The 17163-nt window shown below is 42.6% G+C and overlaps 1 protein-coding gene across 2 annotated transcripts in view; it reads left to right on the forward strand.

Moving 5' to 3' along the window:
• The window catches only part of Sh3rf1 (SH3 domain containing ring finger 1), a 144013-nt gene extending 127139 nt beyond the window's left edge, over nucleotides 1-16874 (forward strand). Inside the window, exons 11-12 of one of the 2 annotated variants that reach the window (XM_003469135.5) lie at nucleotides 6568-6926; nucleotides 14454-16874. In XM_003469135.5, the coding sequence (XP_003469183.1) occupies nucleotides 6568-6926; nucleotides 14454-14622 (528 nt within the window). In that variant the 3' untranslated portion in view covers nucleotides 14623-16874. Of the gene's footprint in view, nucleotides 1-6567; nucleotides 6927-14453 lie in introns of those variants that run through there. The other variant, XM_063234777.1, reaches the window with a different exon arrangement.
• The last annotated feature ends 289 nt before the right edge of the window (nucleotides 16875-17163 follow it).

Consider the following 17163-nt stretch of genomic DNA (forward strand, 5'->3'; position numbering starts at 1 on the left):
CCCTAAAGCTCTGGGCCAAAGCCGAGGAGCTGTAGGGTAATCATAAACTCTTAGCCACCTGGCTAGTGGTAATACACGTTGCTTTGTTTAAATGGTTAGCTAAGCCCATAAATAGGAGTTCATAAGGAAATAAACTTTACAGCCTACTAAAAAGTTAATATTTAGTTAACTTTTAACAGAGCTTTTGAAAAAGATTGGTATCTGTTCAGTGTTTATAATTAACTACATTAAACTTACACTAAAGCTGACATGTCCAACTTTATTAATATCTTTAAAAATTATTTTTATATATTAGATTTGAAGGCATGAACATAATGTGTTTCAGGGCTCTGGTCACTGATGAGATCAGGGCCTCTTCAGCCCCCACGTCCCCGGACTCCCCCCATAGAAAATTCACTGGTCTCAGAGGTTTGAAAGGTACCTAATGATGGACAGAACAGTGGCTCCCCAGAGATGTTCACCTTCTGGTCCCTGGAACCTTTGAATATGTTTCTGTAGTGGCAGAAAGGACTTTGCATATGTGGTTAACTAGAGTCCTGAGAGGTGAGCATTGTCAAACTGGATGGACTCAGTGTTAAGTAAACCGTCTTCCTGAAGGCAAGGCAGGAGGGCCGGGTGTGAGAAGGACACACGCTGTGGGACACAGAGGTAGGAGTGACGTGAGAGAGAACACAAGCCAAGCAATGCAGGCAGCCTCTGAAAAGAACAAGGAAATAGATTCCTCCCAACAGCATTCAGAAAGAACGTGGCTCTGCCCACGCCTCAATTTTGGCACTTGATTTCAACCACAAAACTTGTGGTAATATGTTACAGCACCGTCCAGTACAGGACCTTGAGTTCCACCCATCTCTGATGGTGGCCATCTCTGATGAAGGGCCACTGGGCCTTGTTCAGACATTCTCATGACTGCAGGTGCCCTAGCACTGGGTGACGCCTGGCCATTGTTAGATAACTGCAATTTGCTTGTTCTCTGTGGCTCCCTTTATTTTGGAACCACACAGATCATGTTATCTTTTTCCATCTGTCCTGAGCTGCTTGTGGATGTGTCCCCTTGTGTGTTCTGTTATCTAAGGTACGGTGTACTTTTGAAGTTGTTTTTGCCTAGTCCATATGCCACAGATTTAAATTTTTCCCTTATTAAATCTACTATCACATTTAGTGTTCCAAGTCTATTAAAAATGAGACTTCTGTTTGATATTAATTCAGTAATTCCATGATTAGTATCTCTTAAAGATCACAAATCTTCATGACTACAGTGTCATTTAGTCCCCAATTCTCTCTCATATCTATAAAGGTGTCATGGAGAAACCTGCCACATGCCATATTGGTATCTAAATGTCACTTGCATTCTCCATCTGAGCAGTTAACCTATCACCCTCTTTGGCCATTACTTATGGTAACAAGCATCTCCTGCAGAAGTCTCCTCCTCAGATTTCCTTTCCTCTCCTGAGTGCTTGTGCATCTGTCATTTCATACTATGCTAGAAATCCCCATATGGCAAAGTGCCCTGTCATCTTCATTTTGAAAGGTGGGGCCATCTTTGCCTGTTAGTTAACCTTGATCCCAGATTCACCAGAGTCTCTCAAAGATTATTGATTGCATTTCAGCTTTTTTTCCCATATAGACGGAGGTGAATGCAACTTGTCAGCAGTATTCATTTGATCTCTAAATTTGAACCCCTTCACCCATTTACCTCTCATCGAGGTTCATTTCTTTCCGGTGTAAAGATTAGCCTTCCTTTCTTCTCACATGTCTACCCTCTGAGAGCCGCTATACATCCTGCCCAGCAAGTCTGTGTCTGTCTTGTTCTTTTATGTCAAACATAACTTTAAAATATCCCTTTAAATTTTTTTTTTTTTTTTGTCTTTAGCATTTTGGCAAGTTTAATCTCATTCTGATCTTTAGCCTTCTTAAGTTGCTATGGACCATGTGATAGTCCTTATTATGGGCCCTTCTCGTGGTCTTTTTGCAGGTGTCCTTTAAAAATGTAGGCCCATTAAGGTGCTCCCTTGGGGATCACATGAGTATTTTTGGGCACCATTACATTTTCATCTGCAGGAATAATTTGCTATTGTGTGAGCAGAACTTCATTTTTGAGAATTCTACCATTGATACGGCATGCATATGTTTTCTTTGAACTTTTAAAATCAGTCCTTTTAAACTTTAAAATTCAGATCGATCGCCAACCTTTTTTTTTGATGCTTTAGTTCTGGGTTTCCTGCTTCTCTAACCAAACACACCCAGCCCCTGACTGGTCTCTTCCTCTCCATGCTGTGGATTAGACCTGAAGTTGTGCTTTGCTCATCTTCCTTCCTATTAGCAGGTCAAGAGAAAAGTATACTCAAGATTCTAGCTTTAGCTGAGACTTCCAACAGATGCCTAGGTATTTAATAATACAGTGTCCTCAGTATTTCTGTCTTCTCTTGCCAGTGAGTGGTTGTCATCTTCCACTTACTTAAACCACCAGGCAGAGAAGCAGTTCCTAGTTTGTCCTCCAAATGGCACCTGCCTGTTGCTGTCCCTTTCTTGCCCCCTGATGCCTGTAGTGGCTGCCACTCATGTTCCGCAGAGGCAGCTATTTTCAGGAGATACACAGGACATTTGAAGCTCTTCTCCCAGTGGAGCTACTGCTTTCAAACAGTATTTTACCTGGGGGTCCTGTCTCATAGAGTCCCAGGGATACGTCCCAGGGATACGTGTTTCGTCCAAGAGTTGAAGTACCTAGTTAAGTTGGGTATCTGTACCCGGTATCATAGGCATTTAAGTCTTTGTATTTTTAAACATCATCTCAGTTATTTCTTGTTTGAAATCCTAGCCCTTTTTGTTGTTTTTATTCTTCCTTCTCAAGGTCCTTGAATTCTTCCGAAATCATCAGTTTAACAGCTTCATGCAGACATTTCTTTGGAAATGGACAAAAAAGTTCATATTTAGTACCTCAGATGCCCCAGCCCTAAATTCCTAGCGATTCTCTCCCTTAAGGAGCTACCCACAGGTTTTCTTCAGTCAGTCAGTTAATCTTTGAGGACCCTTCCTGTTATTCGTGTTTTCTTAAGTACAGGGTCCTCTCTAATTTTTAAGTGTCCGCTGTCTTCTGTTCAAAGCCCTTTCTCTGAAATCCCTACTTACTATTTTCTGTGCTCAAATGATTTTCCTTCCTCCTTTTTCTTATTTTGCTGTCTGGAACAAGATCATCTGTCTGCTATGCCATTCAGGTTTCTTAAGAGAAGCCCAGCTTCCTTGTTATGTGACCAGAGTCCCTGCTTCTGCTCATGCTGAGAACTGGGTTCAGACCCGTCTCAGGTGTGCAGAGCTGTGCGCAGGGGGTGGCTGAGTGAACTCTGTGAGCCGGCTGGGTAAGCCAGTGTGTCTGCTGTCGCTGCTCCACAGAAAAGTGTGGGCTTCCCACTGCCACTCGCACCAACACGACGACTTGAGGCAAGCTTAGAGATCTTTGGCAGTGAGATAGTAGCAGTTCCCATCTCATCAGGCTTCTGTCAGGAATAAAGATGGAACCCCAAAAGCACTGAAGCTTCTTCAGCTTGGTGGGGTTTTCATCACCTAGAATTTCACACAGCCCATCCCTCCATCCGTGCCCTCTCTCAGAGAAGGCTTCCCGGGCCTCGCAGACAGAACCCCCGGGCCATTCCTCTGCCCTTCCCCTGCTGTGTGCTTTGGCACACAGCCCATGTTTTAGCCATGTTTGTGTCTCCGCTAGAGTCTTGAACTGCTCACTGTCTTACTTGCTGTTATATTCCCAGGACCAAGCACATTATCTGGTTCATGTTGGGCGTTTTATAAATATTTGCTCAAAGTATGAGTGATTCTATGAAATAGAGTCAATTTTTTGAGATTCCTTTCCTAGAAACAATGAATATCAGGAGTCTGATTATATAGAATTGATGACCTATAGCCCAGGAAGACTGTCTTTTGCTAATTCCTGCATAAATCTGAGAGCAGAGAAAAAAAAAGATGTCTCAGTGGATAGAATGTTGTCAATCAAATTCTTTTTGCTTAAGAAAGAGCCTGGACTTGATGTTTTCTATATTGTATTCATTTCCTATTATATGAATAATAGGGAATTAAATTGATGGTCAAAAAATGGTTTTTATAGAAAATGACTGATGATTATTTTCTGACCCAGATAGTTCTTTGTGTATACAATGCTGTTTTTAAATCATCAGACTTTCTGAAAAGAAAATTATAATTCTAAGAACATTATTTCATCTAGGAATAATTTCTTGGAAAACCTCCAGGAGATAAGTTATTAAGGTTTATGTTAAAAGAATGCCATTTTTTTATGTGTGCTAACATTGTGCTTAAAATACTGCTCTACTGAAGTGTCTGTATTAATGCATCTGTAGTTTTCATTTCTGATGTTGCCTTTGTGAAAAGCAAAGGTGCCCTTCAATGATAAGCGTCTGAATTTGCAAAATTATCTCTCGAGCGGCACATTCTTCTGCTAGTAGAGAAAACACCAGAATATGATATTAGCAGCACAGCTCCTTGGAACAAGAGCACAGCTTTCCTGTGCTGATACCCCCGCCCTGTACCCCTGCACCCTGCCACGATACCTAATCCTCTGCCTTCTGTTCCATGGGTAGTCACCATCATTTGATGATATCCCTTAGAAGTCATTAAAGCCAGCTGTATTTAATGTGCTTAATCATTTTCAATGAACAAAGTCATCTTTTTTTCTTAATCACTCTAGAGGCTATTCCCTGAGCATAATTCAGTTATCTGATATTCTTCTGAGTGCCCAGAACTGAGCTTTTAAGCAACATCTTTAGCTGAGGCTTGCTGAGACTGTAATTTATCAATGGAATTCATGTTCTTAGGGAATCTGTGGGGGTCCACAGATTAAGAGTGGGCTTTCTGACACTGTGGCAGGTGCTACCTTAAGAGTGTAAGCTAGTAAACATTATTCTGTCCTGGCTCACTTCTTGAGTCTTTCAACCTCACATTCCTAGCTTTGGCAGTTACTTAGTAAGACCACTTCATCAATCACTGGCTTTCTTTCCTCTGGATTTGGGAAATCTAAAACATCCTGTTTTGTCTTCTTAGCCCTAGCACTAGCACTAGCAGTAGCAAAATATTTGCCCGTTCTTCCACTGTCCATCATTTCTCTGTCCTCTCAGCTTTAGTAGTACAGGGCTCTGTACTGGGCACAGGGGTGGGTAAGAGAGTCACCGTGCATAAGCAGGTACTCCCAGGTGTGTGGAGTTGTTCACTATAATGCACGTGGTAGCTGCTTGGAAAATGTGGCACTGAGTGAAGCAAAAGCCAGTAAGATGAGCTGTAGCCAGCCCTTCAAGGGAAGTAGAAAAGGATGAGTGAGGGCTCCACTGGCTCTGCTCCTCTGCAGCCCAGGCTGAGCTGGTACCGAGGTGCCTTAGCACTCGCTCCCCAGCCCTTTTGCACCCCCTCTTCCCATGGGATGACACATACTAGGAGCAGATTCAGCAGAGGGGGACTGTGGGACACCTTCAGGCGCTCCCTCATCACCTGGTAAACGGTTGCTTTTGTCTGTTTTTTTCCTTTTTTCCTGCCATTCTGTCTCTACAGGGACTGTGTTATTACGACTTCAGTTTCATTTCCCCAAAGGCATTTTACTGAGTCTGAACTAAAAGCAATCCTGTGTTTTATCTCTTGATAATTCATGTGTCTGTTAGTGGATCATCATAATTCCAATTTGCTGTGGCATTTTCTAAAGAAAAAGTTGTTAAAAAGAAATAGTTCTTGGGGAAATGCTCCCATTTTCAAAACAGTTTCTCCATTAAGAGGACTTAGTGTTGTGGCCAGCATCTTACTAGAACAATTTAAGGTGATGATTTTTAAATGATGATGTCAGACTTGGTGATCAGAAGAAGCACAGGCAATTAGTGTGAGGATGAAGGAAAGCAAAAGGTGGCTTCTGGGAAATGCAGTTGCTGGGGAAAAACTTTTAAGCATTTGACTATAAAAAAGAGACATAAAAATATCAACTTACACTTTCCTTGAGTTTTGTGGAGTTGTTTTGAAGCTTCTAATAAATATTTATTTTACACAATAGAATTGGTTGACTTCTGTTAATTATTGGCTGGTTAAACAATCAAGATGGTGACATTTGGGAGGTGGGTTATTCCAATGTGCTAAAACTCAATTCGATGGCTGTAAAGTGCTGTTGGGCTCACATTTGATTAGCATACACCTCTCCTGGCAACTAGAGACAGGATAGGCAGAATTTCAGGAAATTCAGTCCACATTCTGAAAATTTCATTTTATTCTAAAATACCTACTTGAGCTTTTTTCAAGCCGAGATATAAATTGGTGAACTTTTGTTTTACATACTTGTTAAAAATCTGCTTATCTTAGTACCACAGTGGATGACAGTGATGAGCAGTGGTCTATCCAGAGCAAACGTGCAGGTGGAGAAGGGGCAGCTCGGGTTAACACCAGGAGCGAAATAGCCAGATTATGGATATCTGAAGCTGAACAACAATCATTTCCAAACTGTAGGGACCACTGGATTACAAACAGCAGTAATTCCTTATCCATCTCAAACTAATGTGCATATTTCCTTTCTTCTAGAAAGAAAGAAAAGGTTTGTTGAAATTGCTTTCTGGTGCCTCTACCAAACGGAAGCCCCGAGTGTCACCTCCAGCGTCCCCCACCTTGGAAGTGGAGCTGGGGGGCAGCGAGTTGCCTCTGCAGGGAGCGGTGGGCCCCGAGCTGCCGCTAGGGGGCGCCCACGGCAGGGCTGGCTCCTGCCCCTTGGACGGGGACGGCCCGGTTCAGGCCTCTGCGGCAGGAGCAGCGCTGGCCCAGGAGGCTCTCCACAGGAAGGCCAGCTCCCTGGACTCCGCCGTGCCCATTGCCCCGCCGCCTCGGCAGGCGTGCTCCTCGCTCGGTCCTGTCCTGAATGAGTCTAGGCCTGTCGTGTGTGAAAGGTGAGTTCAGCATCATTCCAGGAGAAAACTAAAACATGAATAGCAAGATTTATGTAGGAACATTTATTCTGATATGTCAGATATTTTTCTACATCCTCCTAAATTTTTCTTAGCTGACTTTGTACTAAGCATCAAGCTTTGACGTTGATTATTCAGTGGTGTACTCTGCTTTTCTTTTTCTTTCCATGTCTTGTAGGTTAGAGCTCCATCCAGCCTTCTTTTCCTTTATTCTCTCCGAACACCCCAGAATGCAATCCAGATGATACTGCCAGTCTCTGTAGCTGTGTTCATGTTTCCCTTTCTTCTTACGTTCCATCACCAGCCTGCCGCCCTCCCCCAGACCCTTCCTTGGCTTTTACTGAAAACTTGGCTCATTACTCACTAGTGATGAAGCAACTGGAGAGTTCTGCAGCCCAGAGAATTCTTTTCTTCTTCCTCCTGCCTGTGAAGAGCCGCTGAGTGCTCAGTCTTAGTTCCTACTCTCATCCCGACCCAGTGCCCTGATTCAGTTACACTCAGCATAATGAGCACTGTGTTAGTGATTCTGGCCTGAAATAATGATTACAAATGGGAGCAGTTCTGTTTGATACAGCCAGTGTGGTTTGAGAAGTGTTAGGAAAGGAAATACACTTAATAAGACAAGTGTCTACTAGGATTATATAAACGGAAAATGAAATACCACTCATTGCCCAGGAAAACATCAGGAAGTATACTGAAAATAGTGTACTGATTCCACCGAAACATAAAAGCATAAACATTTAAATGTCCTCCGTTTTATTGTTTCTGAAAGCTTCCCTCCTCTAAACCTGTATTTCATAAATAAAGTAAATTTTTAATTCATGGTAGCATTTTCTGTGTTGCAGATTTGAAATCTTACTGTTGACATTATACTTTAAAATAACTTCAATTCGTCTTGCCTTTGTATTTCAGATAGACATATGTACTCACCAAAATCTAAGGCCTTCAAACAGTCTCTGTGGCACTTTTTTTTAACCTAAAAATAAGTATAAAAAACAATAAACTTTAAATGTCCTATGTGCATTCAGTAGATTTTTGTTTTTAGATTGAGATCAAGCAGTTTTATATAGTTCAGACATTACACTAAAAAAAGTGTTTCCTCCTAATAGTATCATTCTCTCATCTATTATGCTCTTTGCAAAGCTATGAAACCATGTCGTAATCGCTTAATGTTTCTTCTGAGAGTCAGCCTCTTCCCTGCAGCCTTCCTGTGCTTTCCAGGGACAGCGCCTCTTGTCCCTGGAGCTGGTCCAGTGTCTTGTGTGCTGTCTTTTGGTCAGAAAAGCTCTTTCCCCCACTGTGGGCATTGATCTCAGGAGCCCCCTTCCATGCCCGGGGGGTCTCTTCTCCTGTCCCTGTCATTTGTGGTATTTGTGTGACTGCTGCCGTAGACAGTTCACTTGGCCCAGCTCTCCCTGGGCCTGACTGGCCACTGCTCCGCCCGCCCCCATTACGCATTCCTTTTCAGTGGCCAGATGTCCCCATTGCTGTGGTTCTGCATTCCAGCCCTTTCCTCTTAAAGGGGTGGTTTCCAGCAGCAGCCTCCTGCTGTTCCACGCATCTGAAAAGGAGAAATCACCCAGGCAGACAGGTGATGGCGTTTCAAGGAGCAGGGATTGCACATCAGATAGGGGACATAGAGAATTTAATGAGGGGACAGATGGGCACAGGCGCTCTGGAATTCTCTGGCAGGTTTTTATAACAATTTCAATTTTTAGGAGTGGGAAGGAGGCCTTGGGAGATTTTTGCCCACGTTTATATTTTTATAATCCATATGTTCAATGGAATATTAAATATAATAGCTCAACCAGCTTTCCCCAGCCCTTTGCCTTCATGCATTGGTGGAATAATATTTACTTAGCTTGGATTCTGAAGTCTACTTGCCTGAAAAACACCAGGAAGCTAGTGCAGGAAAACATTCTGTTACCCACTGGTAATGAAATTCTTGTTTAATAAGAAGCTACAAGTATATTATTTAGGGGCTTGCATATTTTAAAAACCCCAACACAGTACAAAGTCCTAATTGCCTTAAATGAAGGAAAGAGATCAACTTCCCCAGCAGTATTATTCCGAAAGCTTTTGGAGGTCTGTTCCTTGGTTTACAACGTAAACATCAGCTCTTGCCATGACACAATAAATGCAGGGTCCTTTTGGAAGCAGTGTTCCTGACAGAAGTGCATAGCAGTATTTTTCAGTGGATAATATTGGGACAAGATGAGAGAGGATAGGATTTATCTGTAGACTGTGATGAGAACAAGCATAATGCCTTCTCTCAAACCATGACCATGTCCTGTAAGGGGAGTTAAAAGAAGAAAAATGAATAAAAGACTGTGACTGGGGCAGCCGTTCCGTCAGTGGAAAGAGGCATTCACATGATGTCAAGACGTAAGCAGTCTCGTAATAAGGAAGGATGAACCCCTAGGCGTGTTGACAGGTCTGGATGTCAGCTGGGAGGATTCTGTGAGGGACAAAAGTATTCCTTTGTCTTCTTTAGAAGGAATGAAAAAAAAGCAAGAAATGGCACTCAGTCCTAGAGGCAGAAAATGTATAATTGATGACAGCAGACATAATAGAACAAATAGCTTAGGGTTCATTTTTAGAAGGATTGAGAAAGTAATTAGGAAGTTACAAAGAGAAAATAGCAATGCAAAATTTCAGGAAGGGTGGCAAAGAAGCATATGTGTTTGCTCCTTTATATAAAGGGCTTAGGGAGACTCAGCAAGTCACCTCTATCTGTGCGTACTTTTTAAATGTAGGAATTAAACTGATAACTACATACCTATAAGCTCATCTCCTAAATTGGAAAAGAGCCTCTGATCTTTGATCAGGATTAAGCTAGAATACTTGGAAACATACAAATTGGATAGAGATAGATTTACAGAAAGGCAGTCGGGCTTAACCAGCATGATTAATTTCTTTGAGCCAGTGACAATGAACCCACTGGGTGAAGCAATGGACATAATTTACTTGGACTTTGAGCAAGTGACAAGGCTGGCCGCTATGGTTTTGCCAGTGAAATACTTAATTGGATATTAGATGGCTGTGCTAACTGATAACAGTAAATGGTTACTCAGCCAGACCAGGGTAATGGAGAGAGTGCTTTCCAGAGCCACAGGGAGGCCTGTTTGAGCTGGACCAGGGGAGATTAGAAATGAAAATGTGTGAGCTACACCAGAGCGGCCAGAAAAATAAAGGAAGTAGAAAATGTGTGCTGCTGAAGGTTTGCCAGTACCCATCCAGATGGCAGCCAAGCCAGGAGCAGTCGGCAGGGCTTCTTTACAGACCAGCGAGGCTTTGTTTCTCTCTACGTAGGAAACCTTCCTGGAAGCCAGTCACAAAGCCACCCTGGGCAGAGGCCCATTTAGGGCCGAATCTGAGCCACATTCGCACTCAGTAGTAGCTTCTCCAAGCTGCTCTTTGTTCAGAGGGCTCAGGCAGTGCTTCCTAGCAGCTACCACATGCCAGTGAGCTCTTCTCCTTCCCTCTCTCCCTCCCTGTGACCTTTCCTCCTCCCCTCCTTCCTTTTTCCCCCTAATACTTTCATTTTATTCATTCATTCACTTATTTAAGTGTGGTAAAATATAGATGAAATCTTTCAAGTATGGAGCACAGCACCATATAGTATATTCACTGTTTACCTCTAGAAAATTTTCATCGTCCTAATGGAAACTCTGTACCCTTTAGACTATAACTATCCCTTTCTTCTCCTCCCTAGCTCCTGAGACTACCGTCCTGCTTGCTGCCTGTATGGGTCACAATCCTGGGTTCCTCATAAGTCACTGTCCTGGGCCCCACACTGCTTGTCTTTTTGCAGGTGGCTTATTTCAGTAAAGTTTCAAATTTTTTCCATGTTGTAGCATGTGTGAGAATTTCATCCGTTTCAGTGAATCTTTTAAAAAAAAAATAGCTTCACTATACAAATTTGGCCCTTTCTTTTCACCATTTGACATGCTTAATAAGAATTATAGTGAATTTAGCATCATCTCACCCCTCAAGCAGATTATGGTGTGGTAGAGTAAATGAGACAGGGCCACAGATGGCAATAATACAGTATAGACTGTGCTAAGTGCCATAAGAAATATACATGGGGGCCTTTGGGATTTAGTCAACCGTGAAATTACTTCCAGCCGTGGGACTAGAGATTTCATGGGGAAGAATTGGAGCCAGGCTTTGAGAGATTGATGGGGTGTGGATGGGCAGAGATATTGTCAGGTTCCCAGTGGAAGGAACCACCTAACCCAAGAGATGATGTGGAAGAAGTGAAGCCCCTATCTGGGAGATGCGTTCAGCTGCAGGGAGTTTTTGGTACGTTCATAATTATGATAGCAGAGTTAGCCATAAAGAAAGATTAAGGCCGGATCATTGAGGACTTCATGAACTAGTCTGAGGATTGACCTTCCTCACAGGCACTGCGGAAGTGTTGATTTTTCAGCGATGAGTAGCAACAAATAGAGCTGCTACTTGGGCTCTTAATATTTGGGTTTTGTGTAGAATGGATTGGGAATGGAGGACACTCAAAGCAGGGAGGAGGTGGAAGGTAATGAGTTTGTCAACCAGAATGGTGACAGCGACAGTGAAGAGGGGTGGATGGATGAAGGTTTTGGAGGTGGGTTAACAGGTGCCGGGGAGATCCTGAAGAGAGGTCTTTGGCTTCTGAGATTCAGAGCTGCCCCAAAGCCCTTCTCACATAAAGACAAGCATAATCCCAGGGAGGCAGAGGGTGGGGCAGCAGATGTGCGGTCCCTCCGCAGCTGTGGCTGACATCTGTTTGTTGGTCTGTAAACATTCGACTTGGCAAAACTGTGCAATGCCTGAGATAGCGGGCCCGTTGTGCCCAGTATTTGGCCTCATGTGAGTCTGTATTAGTAATCTCTGTGTAAACCACTGCGCAAGGCTCGAGGCCAGGACCTACTCGGGGAGATTTCTAAGTGGAGTCTGTCACTGCTGCACCTGGTAGCCTTCAGCTGATGGAGACTGTGTCACAGTTTCCATTAAGCACATGGTTTCTCCCCCCCCCCCCAGAGGTTTATAACTTAGCAATGAAAATTTGCTCCCACTGGGAACTTGGCAGGAAGATTATGTTCTTAACCCAGCAGCAGTTAGTAGTTCAAAAAAATTTTTTTGACAAAATTGGCTTAGTGCGTTTTATAAAAATGCAAATATTAATCTAATTCATTTGAAGTTTTTCAGATTCTTTTTGTCCCATTCTCCCTTTCAGACAGCTTGCAGAGAACCAGTTGGAAATGTATCTCACGAGAGTTCTGCTCTGAGTATGTTTGGAGTCACTTGTACACTTTTTTGGTAGAATTGCAGCCGTGCTTAAATTTTAACTTGCCCCAAATGGCCACTGCATCATTACTTTTTACATGGATTTTTTAGCACGGAAAAGACCTGAGAAATCTCATTGGAATCCTTCCTTCAGATAAGTCCACGATGAAGTTGTCTGTCCTGGTTTAAAGATGACAGAGAAGGGATTCCAAAACCATCCATGCCATTCTAAAAATGTTTCGGTCTCAGTAGCAAGAGACTCTAGGTTCTGAGTTTGTTTTCCATCTAAAGGAGCCAGGCGCTGACTGGCCCATCCTCTGTACTTCATCTCTGTCAGGTACCAGGCCCCTCCCTGCTCGTCCTAAGCTGTGTGATCATGGTGGGAGGTAGCACTTGGGATTGAGGATGAACTGTTGGTCATCATACCGAAGGCCTCACTCCTTGTCATCTCCTTATGCCGTCTGTCAAATACTTGTTTTTGTCATTATGCTCCAATTCAACAGAAACTAAGAATGAGAGAGCTAAGATATTTGGCCCACAGTGAAGCTACTGTAAGTGACATTGAAAACTGTGTCAGCCCCCAGGCCAGGGCTTTTCCCAATGACGGGTCCCCTCCCAGTTCTGTGCTTCACAGAACTCAGAGCTTGTGGTCTATAAATGTTCATGTTTGAATTTGCTGAATGTTTCTTGGAAATAATGAATCAGCCTTCCCATTATGCTTTTGCTTCACATTTTAGAGAGTATTTTGGACCCTCTGTCCAAGGGAGCTGAGTAATGAGCAGTCATTTAGCCTTTGCAAAGAGGCCTTTTTAATGGTGTAACAATCTGAGATTCTTGCTGGGGTCCTTTGGATTCTGGATTTGTGGAAATGAGGTTGATGAAAGAACCAAGTTCTAATGGACTTGACTGTGCTGGGGGATCCATATCCAAGGTGCTGAATGGTTAGATTGGGCTTTTGGAAAGATTCCTCGTGGTCCTCTCCATGGTGGGTGTTGAGTATCCTCACAGCATGGCAGCTGAGTTTTTCCCAGAATAAATATTCAGGAGAAAGTGAATTGGAAGCAACAAAGCCTATAGTGACTAGCATCAAATGTCACACAAGTTGTCGCTTTCATAGTATTTTATTTGTCATCCAAGTCATACCTGTGTATCATGGGAGGAGACTACGAAGTGTGAGAATCCCGGAAGCAGGGCTCACTGGGGGTATCCAGAGGGTAACCACCATTAGCTCCATTTGAGTGGGAAAGCAAGAAGTGTGTAAAAGAGTGATAATGCTAGAAAAATAAGGATAAAAGAATATAGAGCCTGAAACAAGTCACTTCACCCTGGCCTCCCTCCTTGGCGGCTGACCACAGTTCTGCATGGGAAGAGTGAAAGGCATGGAGGCAGGACGGTAGGGAATATTAACCAGCCTGTCGCTGCAGTGTTTAAATGTTAATTGCGTCTTTTCCCACTGATGTCTGAGTTGAGAGCCAAAGAGACACGCACGGCCATGAGCACGTTAACCTCATTACTCACAGTGGTGCATTGAATTCATGACCAGCGCGTACATACACCCCCCCCCCCCAAGTCTGGACCTTGGAACTTCCTAGGGGACAATTTGGCTATGAAAGGCAGAAAAACTTCCTTAGAATTGCTGCCTCATTTCTGTCAAACCATAAACTAGGAGACACAGAGAGACCAGCTGCCACATTTTTTTTTCCCACAATAAACATTCAGGAGAAAGGCTTCCAGAAGGAAGATCCGGCCCCCCAACCTCCAAATGTTTACAGCGCAGAGGCTGGGCAGGGTCCACTCTGCCTGTGGGCAGGCCACTTCAAGGGTGACCCTCCCTGCTTGGCTCCTCCTCCCATCTCACCAATCAAATAGCCTCCTCTTCTCAAAGCAAAGGGCAGAACAGAAATGGTTCCTTTCCTGGGAAATGGAGCAAAACTTTCCTGTGTATATGTGGAACAGGCAGTTACGGGAAGGAGACCGAAATGGTTCTCCCTGTACAGGTCATTCAAACAAACCAGTTGCGTCTTTCAAATAGCCAGTAGTGATCTGGTACACACACCCAGTCTGTTAATACCTGTTCTCTACTAAATGGAGAACAGTTGTACTTTGCATTTTTAAAAACTCTTATAAACAAATTCATACTGCTCGCTGTTCTGTTTATGTCGCGGGCTCATGCAGACTAAATACTGTACCATTTGTGTCACTGTTCTGAGTAGCTGTAACCGAAGTCCTTCTCTTTTATAGGCACAGGGTGGTGGTTTCCTATCCTCCTCAGAGTGAGGCAGAACTTGAACTTAAAGAAGGAGATATTGTGTTTGTTCATAAAAAACGAGAAGATGGCTGGTTCAAAGGCACACTGCAGCGTAACGGGAAAACTGGCCTCTTCCCAGGAAGCTTTGTGGAAAACATCTGAAGAGAATACACTGAGAAGGCTTCAAGTCACATCACACAACGACGTAGCACAAAGTACTGTCATGGAAAGAGCACATCTGTGGACGTCCCGAGGGCCGGAGGCAGACTGGAGTGTGGTGTGTGGCTCCGGAGCGCCCCGCACCGCTGTGCCAGCGCGCAAGATGAGGAGGGGATCTGTGTGGCTTTGTCACTCTGGATTCCGACGTGTAAGGTGTGCCTTGTACTGTCTGATGTACTATACAGAGAAACCTTTTTTTTAAAGATGTATAACTAAAATGGACAATTGTTTACAAGGCTTAACTAATTTATTTGCTTTTTTAAACTTGAACATTTCTTGTAATTGATAAATTCTTTGGATTATGATTTTAAGAAGTTATTAATTTATGAGTGATTGCTAAGGAGAGGCTGGATTATCTCCTGTTGAGAACAAGAGATTCTTTTTGACATAGAATGCATCTTCCTTACCCCAACCCCTGTTCTCTGTGGTTCTAATTTGCTTTTTAAGATAAAAATGCCAGTTCCTAGTTTGAGCTTCCTCTTCAGGAAGTCAGACATTGACTGAATCAGTATCCCTAAGGGCCTGGGGTAGGGGGCAGAAACATGAGAGGAGAAAGGTTAATGATTCCCTGTCTTTCTAGTTTGACCAGGAATCAACCTGAAGACCTAGTCCTCAGTTTAATGTTGTGGATTATTTTTCTTTTAATTTTCCTACACTGAAATTTGTGAAGTGATAAGGAAGTATAAAGCACAACCACTGACTAAAAATGTATCAGAAATATGTTTCCTTTTATAACAGAAGCAGCCCAATGCATTGATTGCAAAGTAGGTGAAACTGAAGTTGTACTCACTGGCTAAGAATGGCTACAAAACGTAACTTCCATTTTACCCCAAGTGATGTGCATGCCTGGGACACAATGAAACATTTGTGAGATAGTGGTGGTAAATGATGCCCTTGTGTTAAAGTCAAAGGCTGTAAGAGACACTGTGAAAAGTTTACATTCACCCATTGTGATTCTTCCTCCACGCTCTTGCATGAGTTACTGGATTCCCACAGTAACAGAGACTGTGCATGTTGTGTATATTTCATTGCAGTTTCCTGTTGAGGTTAGTTTGCACTCAGAATCGACCACAGCAGGCAGTGTAAAATAAGCAGCATTCTCTTTTCTGTCCCAAAGCCACTACTGACCAAGGTCTCGAGTGCACTCGCTCCTCTCTGGCTAAGGCTTCCATTAGCCATCACACAAGTCATGAGTGAAAATGCTCTTTCATGTCCTCCCAGCAGACAGACGTGGAGCATGAGTTTATCCAGGAGGCCGCTCCCGTAACTGTGCTTTTAAAGCTCTGCAAGGCTTGGCGGGAGTGAATGTGCCCACACCTTACAATTGTGGCAGGATCCAGCTGAGCCTGTCTTTTTATATCCATTCTTTGATGTTAATGGCCTCTTCCACCAATTTCATTACGGTGCCACGCAGTCATGGGTCTGGGCAGACCCGCCAACAAAAGGAGCGAAGACAGCCTGGTAGTGAATGAGATCATTACCACAGTTTTCTCATGGGAAATAAGTAAAGAAATAAATAAACATCTTTTCTTCTTCTCTTTTTTTCCTCCTAAGAATTAAAGCTGGGAAATAGAAACATGAACTGAAAAGTCTTCTCGCAATAGCAAGAAGTCTCATCATCTTAAAAATATATATAATGTGGTTGGAAATAAATCATTCCTGTTAACCATTTTTTATTATAAAACACTGTACATTATGTTCTTGTGTGTTGAATTTTTTAAAAATTCTTTACTTGGATATTCATGTAATATATAATGGTTTGGTGAAATGAACTTTAGTTAGGAAAAAAGCTGATACCAGCTTTCATCTGTGTAAGTTGACACCAATGTGTCATAATATTCTTTATTTTGGGAAATTAGTGTATTTTATAAAAAATTTAAAAAGTAAAAAGACTACTACAGGCTAAGATAATTTTTACCCGTCTTTTCTCCATATTTTAAGCTATGTGATTGAAGTACCTCTGTTTATAGTTTCCTGGTATAAAGTCAGTTAAAATTTCATCTGTTAATAGATCATTAGGTCATATAATGTATGGGTTTTCTATTGGTTTTTTGGAGACAGTAGATGGATTTTGTAACAAGGGCTTGTTACACAGTGATATGGTAATGATAAAATTATAATTTATCATTCCTTTTCATGTTAATAATATGAGTACTGGATAAAAGGGTCACAATTAAAATTTGATGTTCAACCTTTGTATGTCCCTGTGTCAGTCCTTAAAATCTTTGCTTGTTTTTTTTAACTTGGGACATGTGGCTTAATTTCTACTTCATGAAAATCCTTTGCACATATTTGAAGCAAACGATGTCTGCAAAGATCAGTGCAGTGGTTATGGTACATTTTATCTCTCCAGCTAGCAAACCTGTTCTGTTTAGTCCCCCTAAAAGCTTAAAGTCTTCTTCAGATTATTATGGAGTCTCACATACTGTGCTGTACTATATAATGCTTCTTCTGGTCTTTCCCCTTCCACTTTACTAAAATCCT

This window comes from Cavia porcellus, unplaced genomic scaffold (assembly GCF_034190915.1).
Source record: "Cavia porcellus strain 051 isolate PalLab524CR breed Dunkin Hartley unplaced genomic scaffold, mCavPor4.1 scaffold_24, whole genome shotgun sequence".
In the NCBI taxonomy this organism is placed as follows: Eukaryota; Metazoa; Chordata; class Mammalia; order Rodentia; family Caviidae; genus Cavia; species Cavia porcellus.